General features: G+C 41.9%; 1 protein-coding gene across 3 annotated transcripts in view; it reads right to left on the bottom strand.

The window, feature by feature from the left end:
- The window catches only part of TTLL5 (tubulin tyrosine ligase like 5), a 121219-nt gene that overhangs the window by 51780 nt on the left and 56661 nt on the right, over positions 1 to 12778 (bottom strand). For all 3 annotated transcript variants that reach the window (XM_026051817.1, XM_026051819.1, XM_026051818.1), the window contains exon 29: positions 938 to 1092. In XM_026051817.1, coding sequence (XP_025907602.1) covers positions 938 to 1092 — 155 coding nt within the window. The remainder of the gene's footprint in view (positions 1 to 937; positions 1093 to 12778) is intronic.

Genomic DNA, 12778 nt, shown 5'->3' with positions numbered 1-12778 from the left:
TTGAAGGACCCCTTTGGGAAAGGATGACCACCCAGCTCACATGCCTTCTGCACTGTGTCTGCCCCTCTCACCTCCCTCCTTTCAGGCATCAACGATAAGGATCAGTATTTTCATTTATACAGTCCTGTCTAGCCCAAACCCACATATTGGAGGTCTGCCTCATTATTTCCATTTTCAAAGGCAAAAATAGTCTCAGGCAAAGAAAGATTTTTTTTTACTCAAGCAATGCAGGAAGAAGTAGGATATCGAGCAGTTCTGGGCCTCTGTTCAGCCTAGTGTATTGCCACCATCTCCCCTAACTCATAGCTTCCAGGTTCCACAATCCTGGGGACAAACCTTGCTGCTCTTTCAGCCCCAGGAAGAATAGTTTTATTGCAGAATCACAGCCCCCTACTCAGTATCCCATGTGTATACACTCAGAAATAGAAATTCTTATGTCCTAACTACTTTCAAAATTAATAAATAGCCCTAAATAATAAATAGCGTAAGACCTTTAAAAGGGAAACTTTTAGAAAAAATGCAGTAGGTTACTCTGTATTTCAGCATTTAATGTTCAAGGAAAAGAAGCATAAAAATTAGGCCCTGGTGGAGGCTTTTGCAATATTATGTATAGACTTACATTCTGTATAAGTATCTTAGCATCAGAAAGAACTCAGACTTATAGACACAGGATAGGAGGTAATTAGAAAAGAGAAAGAGATATCTCCTTTTCATTCAACATGTCCATCCATTTCCTTATTTTACCTAGATCCTTCCAGCTCTAGGAACAGCTCTGCTTCACAGGCTTAGTGTCTAGGACCGCTCGGGGAAGAGCTGGTACCTAGCATTCAGACACAACCTTCTGAGCAAGCAGCAAAGCACATGTTATGAAAGAGCCCTGGGTGCCAGGAATTGCTCTCCCTGCCTTCAGAAAGCTGCAGCAGCAATTTTCCCTTACCTGACTGCTGAAGTCACAGGCCGCCTGTCAGCTACGTGCGTGTCGGACTGAGCAGCCCACGGGGGCCCTCTCCTGCCCAGCGAGCCCTGGTAGCCTGGGGCAGAGGCTGCGCTCGCCTTGCTCACAGCTCCGCTTGCCAAGCTCAGGTTTGTTAACTGCAGGGACAAACAAAAACACATCAGAACATTAAGAGCTAAGAGTACAAGGTACACTGCACAGGGTGTACCTCTGTGCAGGAAAGGGAAAGAGAAGGGAAGGGAAGTAGAGAAGGGAAATCTCAACATGTAGAAAAATGCACTAGCTATACAGCACAGTTGGAGACATCACACCCATAGCTGCTATGCCTGAGATGAATTCAGGTACCAACATTAAGTTGTAGCCTTTTCACACAGGGAGGAAAAGATGAAAATGTGGTGGAAAACCTAAAGCAAAAAAGCAGCATCATGTTCTTGCCATAGGCATAATAAGGATACAGTAAAAACAAACAAAAAACTTAAAAATGTACTAATCAAGTAAAATTTCCTACTATTTTCTCAAACAGAACCTAGTCAGAGCCCATAAGTTGCCTGTCCAGCCTAAGTTGTGCCACTGAGCCGGAACACACATGTGTGTGTCTTCTCTCTCCTTCACTCTACGCAAATGTAGATACACAACCCATCAGCACAGGTATCTAGATACCAAATTCCAGACCCAACTGTACCACACAGGAAAGGAACCACTCAAACTGCTCATAGAGGTAACCAGGCTAGTTAGCTAGTGATGGCCTAAGAATCATGTTAGGTATCTGCTCGTTATATCAAGCTGTAATGTTTTTAAGCATATCAAATGGATATCCCATTGTTTCCTTCTCTGAGTATTCTTCTTGTGTTCATTATTTTAGAAGATCAGTCTCTGTAAAGAGAAACGATCTGTCGGTTTGTTGAAGGCTGCCTGAACATACAAGGTAATGGCATCTTTTGCAGCAGTATTAAACTATTTTTTAAAAGCTATTTTTAAAAAAAAAGTTACAAAACAAAGGTTGCAAAGTTAAAATTCCAAGTCAGGCACTGCCAGAAGTAAGTGTACAACTGTCTTTAATTATGTGATCACATACACTGTTTTAGAAGCACAGAACAGACCTGGTTCTGTTTCAAGATTAATACAGCAAACAACTTGTCTGTATTGCCCCTGCTAATTTCTGTGGAATGAAAAGCAAGTAGCCAAGGACACACAGGGCACAAGCAGGAAGGACGGTCTAACCTGAGCACTGCATTTGCTCCAGAACTCCAAACTGATGCTTATTATGTCACTTAAATGGGACTTAATTCTCTTGAATTGCTTAAACATAATTTGTGAATTGCCAACTTGGCCATCCTAAGAATATTCTTCTTAAGAATTCATAAGAATTCGTGTGCAATTACTCCAACTAAGACTAGCACGTGCCAGCACCATTGCACGGTACCCCCCTCCTACACACAGTGGTCGTATATAGGGCTGCAAACGTCGTATCCTCTGACTGAAGCCTGGCACATGAACTCACAGCGTATGTGTCAGTGTTGTAAATTGTCACCCCTTCTGTGGTTTAGCACTAGAACACATCTAAGCAATAGGTGAAGTTCAGAAATTTTGACATTCTTCAAATTCTTGGCAGAAATAAACTATAGTGACTGCTCACTGCTTTTCTGCCCACTTTTCCAGGAATAGGCCATTCTAACTTACCTCCTTCCAGTTTCACCCCTTCCCATTTCTACTCTAAGCCTGTGTGGTGCCCTTTCCATCTCATCAGTCCCAGATCCCACTTTTCAGATCTCTTTGCCCTTATTGGGCATGTTCAGGTTTCATTTCTGATGAACCTCACTTCCTCAAGCCCTGACCCACACTATCTCAGGCCCCAGAACTTTTAATGGGAGTAGACTATTTGAGCTGTCTCTCTCCACTCAGCTTCAGTTCCTCTTCCAGTTGCTCACATGCCCCATTCCGAGTGCTTCTAGTTTTATTCTTGCCATTTCTGCTCTTTTTGCCAGTCCTGTTCACCCCATCGCAGCATCTGGGCTCCTCTCATCCACATGCCATATTTACTACCTGATGATTCCTTCCATATCTGTCCTTCAGTCCTGATGTGCCTCCTCCAAATTACATCCACACGCCAATTTTCCATCACGCCTTGCCCTAGCTGTTCTTCACACCGTGGCAGATTTGAAGTTAACTTATTTCAGAACATAATGAGCAATTTAAAGAAAAGACTCACAGTGGAATATATTGGGTGAGTTTAGCAATGGAGAGTGCTACCCGACTTGTACAGAAATCAACTTCAAAAGTCATTTTGATGCCTTTGCCTCACCCTATTGTCTTCAGTAGATTTCATTGTTTTAGAGTATTTCTATTACAGTAACAGAAAATCTCTATACAGATATACAAACACACACACAATTTCTGGCTAGAGAGAGTTTATGGTCAGAAAAACAGCAGGAATTGCAAATGAAACGGAGGCCTATATGCTAAATGCAATGGGATAAGTATAATTCTTAGCCTGTGAGCAACAGTGATCACAGCTTTGCTAAAGCAGCTATGTGCAAAAAGGAGTCTCGATGCAGTCCACTCTCCTCTCCATGCTAACACCATTTAGCCTGAATTACCACCTGAGCCCCCAGCCTCCTACTGGGGTCTATTTTCCTCTCTCCTAGTGCATCGCTGATGTTTGAAAGCCGCCTTTCCGAGAGCGGCAGGTGAGCCACCAGCTCAGCGTGGGCAGCAGGGCTGTTTCACACATGCCGGAGAGACAGGTGTTGAAATTGGAGCAGGATTAAACACAGGCAGTGGATCCAAAGAGAGGGAGAGCGCAGCAGCAAGGGTAGCCCACCCAGCTGGGCATTACTGCTTCTCCCTGAGCCAGGCTCCGGAGCTTGCCAGGAAGCTGCCACATGGCATTCCTGGGGCACCCCCTGCACATTGGTGCTCCATGGAGTGGCTTTCTTTTCTAAGCACTAGGACGTGATGAAACTCCATTCATCTCTTCATACAGAAGTAAATATTCACCAATAAATCAATGGTTGCTTTGGCTTAAAAGATAATGAAGAGCAACTAGTCCACAGAAGATACCTAAAGCTCTGTAAAGAAAACTTCCAGATTCAGAAATGGGAAGAGAAAACAAGGACAACAGCAACAAAAGACAGTGAGGCCCAAAAAGGAAGGTAGCGATTAGTGCAGAACTAAAACAAGTTTGTTTTCATGCTGAATTGAATTTACATGGGTCCAAACTCCTCTGCCTGATAAGATCCTGTGTTTTTCAACAGCCTTTTAGTGAAGGATCTTGCAATTTCTTTTCTAACAGTGGCAGAGATAGGAAACCTGCGTGCTGCACGCTTCAAGCATCTCTCCTTTTAAACATCTTCATGTCCATACATTCTCTGTGGAGGCTGTGTAAAAGGTAGGACAAAGCAGAGGCAACACTGCATATGCAGTGAGCATCTCTCATGATAGAATGATTCATAAAGTTTGTGACACTTGTGAAACTCCTGGGAACAGGAAAAAAAATCCCTTAATCTAGAAGGAACAGATTGAGTAAAGAACAAACTAGGACTGTAAATCCCCCAAAAAGTTACCACAGAAGGATAAAAACCTGCTTGCTGTATTTAATTCGTAAACTAAGATATATTGCAGGGAAAAACATGCAACAGCCATATTTGATAAAAAGAGCCCTGTACTATAACATTAACTGTACGTATAGGTATTACTATGCTTTGTTCAATAAAATGCCAATAAGCCAGATACAAATTACTGCACAGTGCCAAAAATACACCTAATGGCTTGGGACATTTTCTGACTTTAAGTGTTAAGAAGTAAGTTGATGTCTACATGTCTACAATCTGCTTGTTTACGATCTACTTGTCTTCTTGACAGTCGAGGCACAGGAACTTAGAAGACTTAGGTCTCTAAGGTCTTTCTTTTTTCAGTGGAATTTATTTGTGAAATCTCCAGATATAAATAGGAAGAAAGAAAACACCAGTGAAAAGTTTATTTCTAAAAATAGCGTTCTATGACTATTATATAGCACCTTTAAGAAATCACAAGACTCAGAAGAGAAGATTTATATGACATTCCAGATCTACATCTTGTTATCTTTTTGATGTCATTTCCCATTGGCATATTCAAGAACTGTACTCTTTTTCTAAAATAAAATGTTTCGTCTTTCATTTTGATCTTGTTTAGTGGAGTGTTTCTCTTGTTCTCTTGCTAACTTACAGTCAGGGAGAGTCAGTCAGGGAGAATGGGGACACATCATAATCTGCAGTTGTTACTGACTGCCCCTCTTGGCTGCAGCGTGAGAAAGGGAGTTAAAAGTTTTATTAGAATCATTTGGAATCCCACATTTCACTAGCTCACGTATTACAACACTGAACAAGCAATGTACTAAAATACCACCTACTTTACACCTATTGGGCTGTTTTCATATTTTTCCTTTAGATATCAGTCATATCCTGTTGCTTATAAATTATGTGCAGAGGACAAGAGATCTACAGACTAAAGATTCTTTCTGATATTTGGAGCCACACGTGCATCCTCTCCAGCTCACATACCTCACATTTCCATTTGGATCATTTTGATTGGCGAGGAGGAAAAGGGATCCAAAGGTCCAGATGTATTGCAGAAATCATGGGCCTACTTTATTGGCCAAAAAGCTTCTCTTCCAAAAAAAACTTTCAATAACTTATAATGAAAAGTTAATAGTCTTAAACAATAGGAGAAGTAATGCCACAAAATCTTTGGCACAAGGTACTCTACCACCAAGATTCAAAGGTACATACAAACATCAACAGTTCATCAAGACGCTTTTTCCTTTAGAGAGAGATTTGGACAAAGATTGCTGAAGATATTTGCAAGGATACAAAGATATTTGTAAGTTATTGCTCCTCCTCTTTATGACCAGACCAGAATCTTTAGTTTCCAGTGCCTCACGCAGGATAAGATGACACTACATCATATGAAAATGCCAAAGCAGGAAACATTCCACAAAAAATGAGAATGTGCAAATGCCCCACCATTAGTGATATATTTGTCTTTAGTTTTACTTTTTCTGTGTGCTCCTGGCTTTACATCTTCAAGGTCCTTGTGCTAATCCCTAATTTTCCACTTTAATACTTACTGTTCATCCAGTAACACTATGCAATAGTTCCTGAACCCAAATTTGTTTCACTTATTCCAAGATCTGGCTTGTGCAGGAACTACATTTCCACCTGCCAAACTTTCCTCAAACATACCCCTGGGGCTTTTGAGATCAGTGAAATATTTATAGCCCCAGGAACAAAGGGGATCAGCTAATGACTTCCAATTCAAAAGTATTTTGCCGTATTCTTTTAATTATATTTCTCTCAGTGCTCAGAGATGGCTATGTCTAGATGCTAGAACAATATAAATATTCATTTTTAATCTGCCCACTCCCCAGTGTTCGTGTTATATTTTCTTGGCCCTACTACAGAGCTCCCATTACATCTGATCAGCCTAGGCCTGAATGACTCGATCTAGCAGAGTGCCCAAGATCTTCCAGTACTGCTGGAGCCAGTCAGTCTGCCTCGTCTTTCCCGAGGTGCTGGAATCCAGCAGGCCATCCCATTATGGGAAACATCATGGGATCTTGACTTCCCTCTTTCCTGAACAGGCAAAGCAAACCCCAAATCACCAATCCACAACTTAATCTACAGCCCTCAGGGTCTGAACGGTGGCATAAAATACACTTATTAAAGGCTCTTTGGAGAAACCCCACAGTACAAACGCGCTTCCAGTGCCACCTTCCTGTGACCTGGCAAGCTGACCACGCCTTATACTACAGGACTTTCATTTTATTTACAGGTTTGAGTTTGCAGCAACAACCAGCTAGAAGGAGGGAAGAACCGGGGCTAGCAGGCTGGGAAGTGTGAAATCTGTGCGTGTACCAAGGCCGATCTGGCCACAGGCCTGTGACATTCCTTCTTTCCTCACTGAGCTTACCAGCTTACAGGATATACATATGCATACAGAGCACAAGTGTTCCCATCTCCAGAAAACGTTCCAGACAGAGACCTGCCAGAGACATTCCTGGGAAACCTGACAAACTTGCAAATTCCTTTGTAGTGTCTCCAGCGTATGCAGCCATTTAACAATGAAAAAAGCCCCAAGTCAGTGCTGCTGCTGTGGATGGCTGAACTCTCCTATTCCTTCTCAAAAAGTCAGGCTTTCATTTCAGCACCCTGCCTCAGACTTCCCAATGGGAACGATTTTGATAAGGCACAGTCCTGCCACGCATTCGATGATCAGGGTGCAGTATTTCATATAATATGAATTCTAGCTGCTCAGCCCAGCCCATTTGGTGGCTCTCTGCAGATGTGCAGAGGTTGGTGCACCATAACAAAAGCCTCTACTGCAATTCAGAGCCTCAGAGCTGCAGGAAGGGCTCTGTTCCTTCAGTGGAAACCTCATTGACATTTTCTCATCCTGCAGCCCCTGCTGAGGCCAGCCACATTATTACTGATGCCACAAGTCAGCAGCAGTAGAAATAAATTCAACCCCAGTATGAAAAACGTATAAGGAGAACAGAGGGCTCTGCAAGCACAAAGAATGGTGGAAAAGAAGAAAAAGATACCCTGTAGGCTTCATCTTCCTTCTTGTCCCTCTTTCTGATTATGGAAAGAGAAGCTTCTTTCCTCTGCGGTTCTCCTCCTCTCTATCAACGGAAGGGCCAAGGCAACCAAATCATTATGTCAGGGGAACAAATCAGATGAAGACTCAGATAAAATGGTTTGAATAAAAGCAAGGGACCAATACTGAAGAAAAATGCACCTCTCTTCCATCAAGTTTCTATAAATACTGCTGCACCCTGGGTCTCACGGTCTCTCTGCAGTCCCCATGCTACGCTGCTCAGGTCTAGGAGCAAAGCGGCTGATGGGCCCAGGACCCGCGCCGTGGCCCTCAGCACGCTGGCAGGTTCATGGTGCTTTTCTTTTAAAGGAGGACAAAGCAGGCAAGGGTGCCACGCTGGGCAGCCGAGACACACGGGTGGCTGAGGAGGAGCAGCCGGGTTCAAGTTATTGCTCTAGCTGACGTCAAGCTGAAGCTTTTTATTTTGAAATTCCTGTGGCATACTACTCCCATAAGGTCACTCGGGGGCACTGTAAACTGCCCATCCCAGTTCTTCCCTGCTCCCTTCTCCACTATCCTGAAAGTCATCTCCTTTCTGCTAATTTCCACTCTTTGTCCAACAGGAAAGTGCAGAGGGAACAAAGTGCCCCAAGCTCCTAGGGATCTGTTGGCATGTTTGCTGGAATCCTGGCTGCTGCATCTTGGGCACTGGCTGGCTACACAGTGGAGATGGAGACAGCTCAGTCACCCAGGCAAGCTCGGCGTAGCCCTTGCCTGGGTGGTCTGATGTTAACCCTGGGATTAAACTCCCTGGCTAGGAGAACTGGAGCTATTCCTAATGATAGCTAGGTTCTGAAGTCTCACACACTCCCTCACAGAGGGGCAGAGCTCCCACCAAGCTTCCCCTCCTCCTCCTCACAAAGCTCGCCAATTCAACACAGTCTTCTGCTCGCTAGCACGAATAACCACAAAGCATCAAGCCTGGTGGTATCAAGAGCAGCCCCCCACACCAGCCAGTGATAGGGACCTCACACAGATCCAGCATTGCAGGAGAAAATCCTCCTCTTACCTCAGCATACTTAAGAACAGCATGCTCTCCCCAAAGACAAACACGTTTGTACCTAGATCTAGCCACCTGAACCTTGGGCTGCATTCACACTTGCACTTTGATGTCCTCCCAATGGAAGCCCTGCAATAAAAGCACACTACAATACTTCACACTAAACACAGTAAGCATAGACTCAGGATTCATGTGTGGTAAGAAACACAACAGAAGAAAATAAACCAGAATCATTTTGGTCACAGTTTTCATCCATCCATTCAGAAATTCTATACACAAACAGTAGGCACAGATGGAAAATATATATATATATATATATATATATATATACACATGCACATCTTAATTCAGCTAAGAGCACAGGATCCAGTAAGGATCCCCAACTACAGATTAAGGCAACAAAGTCCCTTTGCAACGAGAGGACCTTAGTGAACTGTATCTTCAGGCTGCATCTCCAAAGCCATCACTGATGCATCTGCCTTGATTCTCAAATAGCACCCCTAGTATCTCAGCCTCATGTTAGATGCTGGGCCAACCAAACAAGGAACAATCCCAACAGGCTCCTCTGAAGCCCAGAGCTGAGTAACATCCTGACAGCACTACACAACTGGCAGAGCAAGGAGCACCCTGCCTCTAAAAATAACCAGCCACCATTTGCATGCCATAAATGGGGAAATCACCAATTGCTGAACCAACTTCCTTAAAATGCCTCAATAGCCCTTTTATACATATAGTATATATTTAGTTCGACTGAAGTAAAACACCATAGTAAAGAAACGTTGGTATACATGGGCACAGCACACAGATTCCTCACTGTTAAATATGAAAGGTCAGTTCAGAGCAATGGTGCAGCAGACTCACTATCCTGATACACGCATTTCAGGAGAAGATGAAAGAAACCTTAGTTTCCAGGTAGCTAGCTGTGAAAGGTGTTATTTAGATGGAAAATGCATTTGTTACTGTTGCAAGTGAAAAATCTAGGGATCTTTTACTTAGAATAACGAGCATTTTGTATCTGAGATAACTCTGGTTGGGCTTGCAATCTACAAACACATGCAGGGTAGTTTTTAACCCTGTTAAGCTTTTGACCTTAATGATACCTTGTTACAGAAAGTTTCAGAAAATAAGTGCAGGAAGATAAGTAAATTCCATGACAATAAATACTCACTTTTATCAGTTTTTATCTGACACCTTCCCACTGAATTCTCCCCTTCTCCTGTCATAATAAACTCAAAACCTAGATTATTACCCTGTCATCTCGCATACTTCCCTTCATGCCTCTCTCCTCCCTAAACAAACAATCTGAATATTTTCACTTCCTTACTATATTTTCACTTCCTTACTATAAAGGCATTATGTTTTTAATCACTGCAGTCATTCATGTGCATCCCATTTATTTTTCCGGAACCATTTGAGGAATGGCAATCAGAATTTTTTCAAGGAAGATACCCTTTAATTGACATTTAGATTATTACAGGCCATTTCTTACTCTGTTTAACTGTTAAACATGCTAACATTTTGTTTGCTCCCTTTACAACTTGATTTAGAACAGGGGTTTTTCACTGAGCTTTCCAGAACAAAACTTCCTTCCCTGAATGACTACTACTAAGGCTTATTGTTGTAAGCAGTTATAATCATTGCTTGTAATGTAATCAGTCATTCATACATGCTGAATTTCATCTGCCATTTTGTTTGCTGTTGATGAAGTTGTTAATTTGGTTCTTAATTTTATTTTTTCGTCATAAGAATCCACAAAAGAACATGGACATACTGAAAAGTTGCCATGAAATAGGCTTGAGGTAGGCTAGAGTTCAGGTTCACAGCTCCACGTCGCTTCAGGGTGATCGATCTGGACATTCCTGGCCCACATTCAACAGAAAGAAGGTAACGAGTTCCATCACGTTTACTTCTGCACAAGCATGTGGTCACATGGACGAGCACTAAAGAGCAGTTGATTTACTGTAAATTCACACCCTATATTACCTTGCACTAACTTGTTTTTTACTCGCATTTTTGATAATATGCCACTATTAACCTCCTGCTTTCAAATCTAATTTTACCACATGGTCAGCAGCACTGAAAACTGGCCAATTAATCCTTTTGCTCACTCTCTGCCTCTTTTTCCTAAGAAAACTGGCACCCTACAAATACCTGGCCTGCTTAACAAGCTCTTGCTGAAAGTCTATCAAAACCTTTCTTGAAAGACAGAACAACAAGAACCAGTTCCACTAGATGTTATTTTGCTCTAAGATTTCTAACAGGTTAAAACAGAGATTTTGGGGTCTTTAGCACATTTATGTGGCTGAAAAAAAATCCATCTTTGCTTTTTCATGAGTATGTATCTGACACTGGAGCAAGGCTTACCACTTTTCTTTACAGGAAACTTGTAAGGTCTTTACCTTGGGCACGTTTGTTGCCCTGTCTGTGCTCTTACACAAAGACCAGTTTTACCATGAACCACCCCTTTTGCTAGAAGCTTTGCCACTTGACTGCTGCATTTCTTCTGAATTCTCAGATGAATTTTGAGCCAGTCATAGGAGTCTCACTGACCATTTCTGCCTATCCTGTCTCTCCTCATGGTAGCTCAGCTTTACTACCTGGGAAAAACGCATCTCCTCCAAATCTACTACAATGAGAAACAATGCAAAATAAATTAAACATCCTTAATGCTTTTATCCTCAGGACCCTGTATCCGCAGATTTAGACTGTAAACCCCAATATATTAATAAATTAATCTATCAATGGCAGAATTATGGAAATTTGCATTAATTACAAGCCTGCTCCCTACAATATGTTACAATATTTTTCAAATCTCTCTTCCTCCATGTCTCCTAACTTACAAGCAAGCAGCAGCACCGTGTTGCAGCTAACTCTAAGTTAAAAGCCCATTCACTGCTGATGAATCTATGCATTCTGAGCAGCTGGGCAGTGGTCCAAAGAGCACAGATTCTGTTGATCACTTGACTTCTGCCCCACAACAGAAGCACTGTTACAGATCTTGTGCTCCTGTCCACTCAGTTTTCATGAAATTGATAAAAACATAGCATCTTTAAAACAAATTTAGCCAAAGCTTTGGGGGATTTGGGTAGGGTTTCCTCCCACTGCCATGACCTCCTGAGCTCAGATACTTCCTTATTACCCTACTTTGCCAGAAACATATCTGGCTAGTTTGGGATTCTGAAAGGCACATTTCCAAGCAGATCTCTGCACTGCTTGCCCCCAAATATCCTGGACAGATAACTATACAAACACCCTCTTACTTTTGAATACATTCAACTACAGTGCTCTCCACTAAGTACTGCAAAAAAACAGGTAGTAGTGTAAAGATTTCTGATGGGGGGGTCACAGGTATAGATTTTGCATTTGTTTGTATATACTCATTTTTTTTTTTAAATCAGACTTTATGTAACCACACACACAAAATGGCAATCCTGTGTATTTAAATATAGTGGAACAGAATTACTCAAAAGCAAAAAGTAAAACTTATTATCAATAGCTAAAAATAAGAATTCTCCCTAGCAGCTTCAGTGTCTGTCTTTGTAATATTAAGCGTTTATCCTTCATAATCTAATTTGAAGATCGTCATACTCCAATGAGTCTTTAAGGTTACAACTTTCTTGCATTTATCAGTAAAGATAGTTATAAAGTGACCCCAAATCTGTTTCTTTCCTAGTTTAAGATGCAGTACTCCTTTTTCCTCTCTATTCATCCCTAAGTCCTGCAGCTGGCAATAAGACAGCATGCATTGATTCTGTGGATTAAATACTGGTTCTTAAAGATTCTAGACTGATATTTTATTGTATACCATTGTGAGGGCAATCATGCCTTCTCCATATAACAAGCATGAAGAGGCACTGCTGATACTTTACATAATGTATCATGAAAAACATTTTTCAAACATACAAAAATAATTAAACACAAGCTGTTCTCACACACTTACACATACATTTGCCTTCCATAGGACTGTTGGAAGAGTAAGCGTGGTACCAGACAAGAATGAAACTGCAGACCACTAAGGCTTCTCCTTCCTACTCCCTCTGCCGCACACACACATACTTCCCAACTTACAAATACCATTTTTTTCCTGTGAACATCACTGTGAAGATCCTGTCTGGAGGTTCAGAAGTTAATGGAGAAGACTGACAAGGCAGAAGGTTTGTTTTCTTAAGAACTCTTTTTTTTTTTTTTTT

Source organism: Nothoprocta perdicaria, unplaced genomic scaffold, assembly GCF_003342845.1.
Source record: "Nothoprocta perdicaria isolate Ctin4 unplaced genomic scaffold, notPer1 scaffold_8, whole genome shotgun sequence".
Classification (NCBI taxonomy): Eukaryota; Metazoa; Chordata; class Aves; order Tinamiformes; family Tinamidae; genus Nothoprocta; species Nothoprocta perdicaria.
Note: the sequence above shows the minus strand (reverse complement) of the source record. Positions and strands in the feature narration are given on the sequence as shown.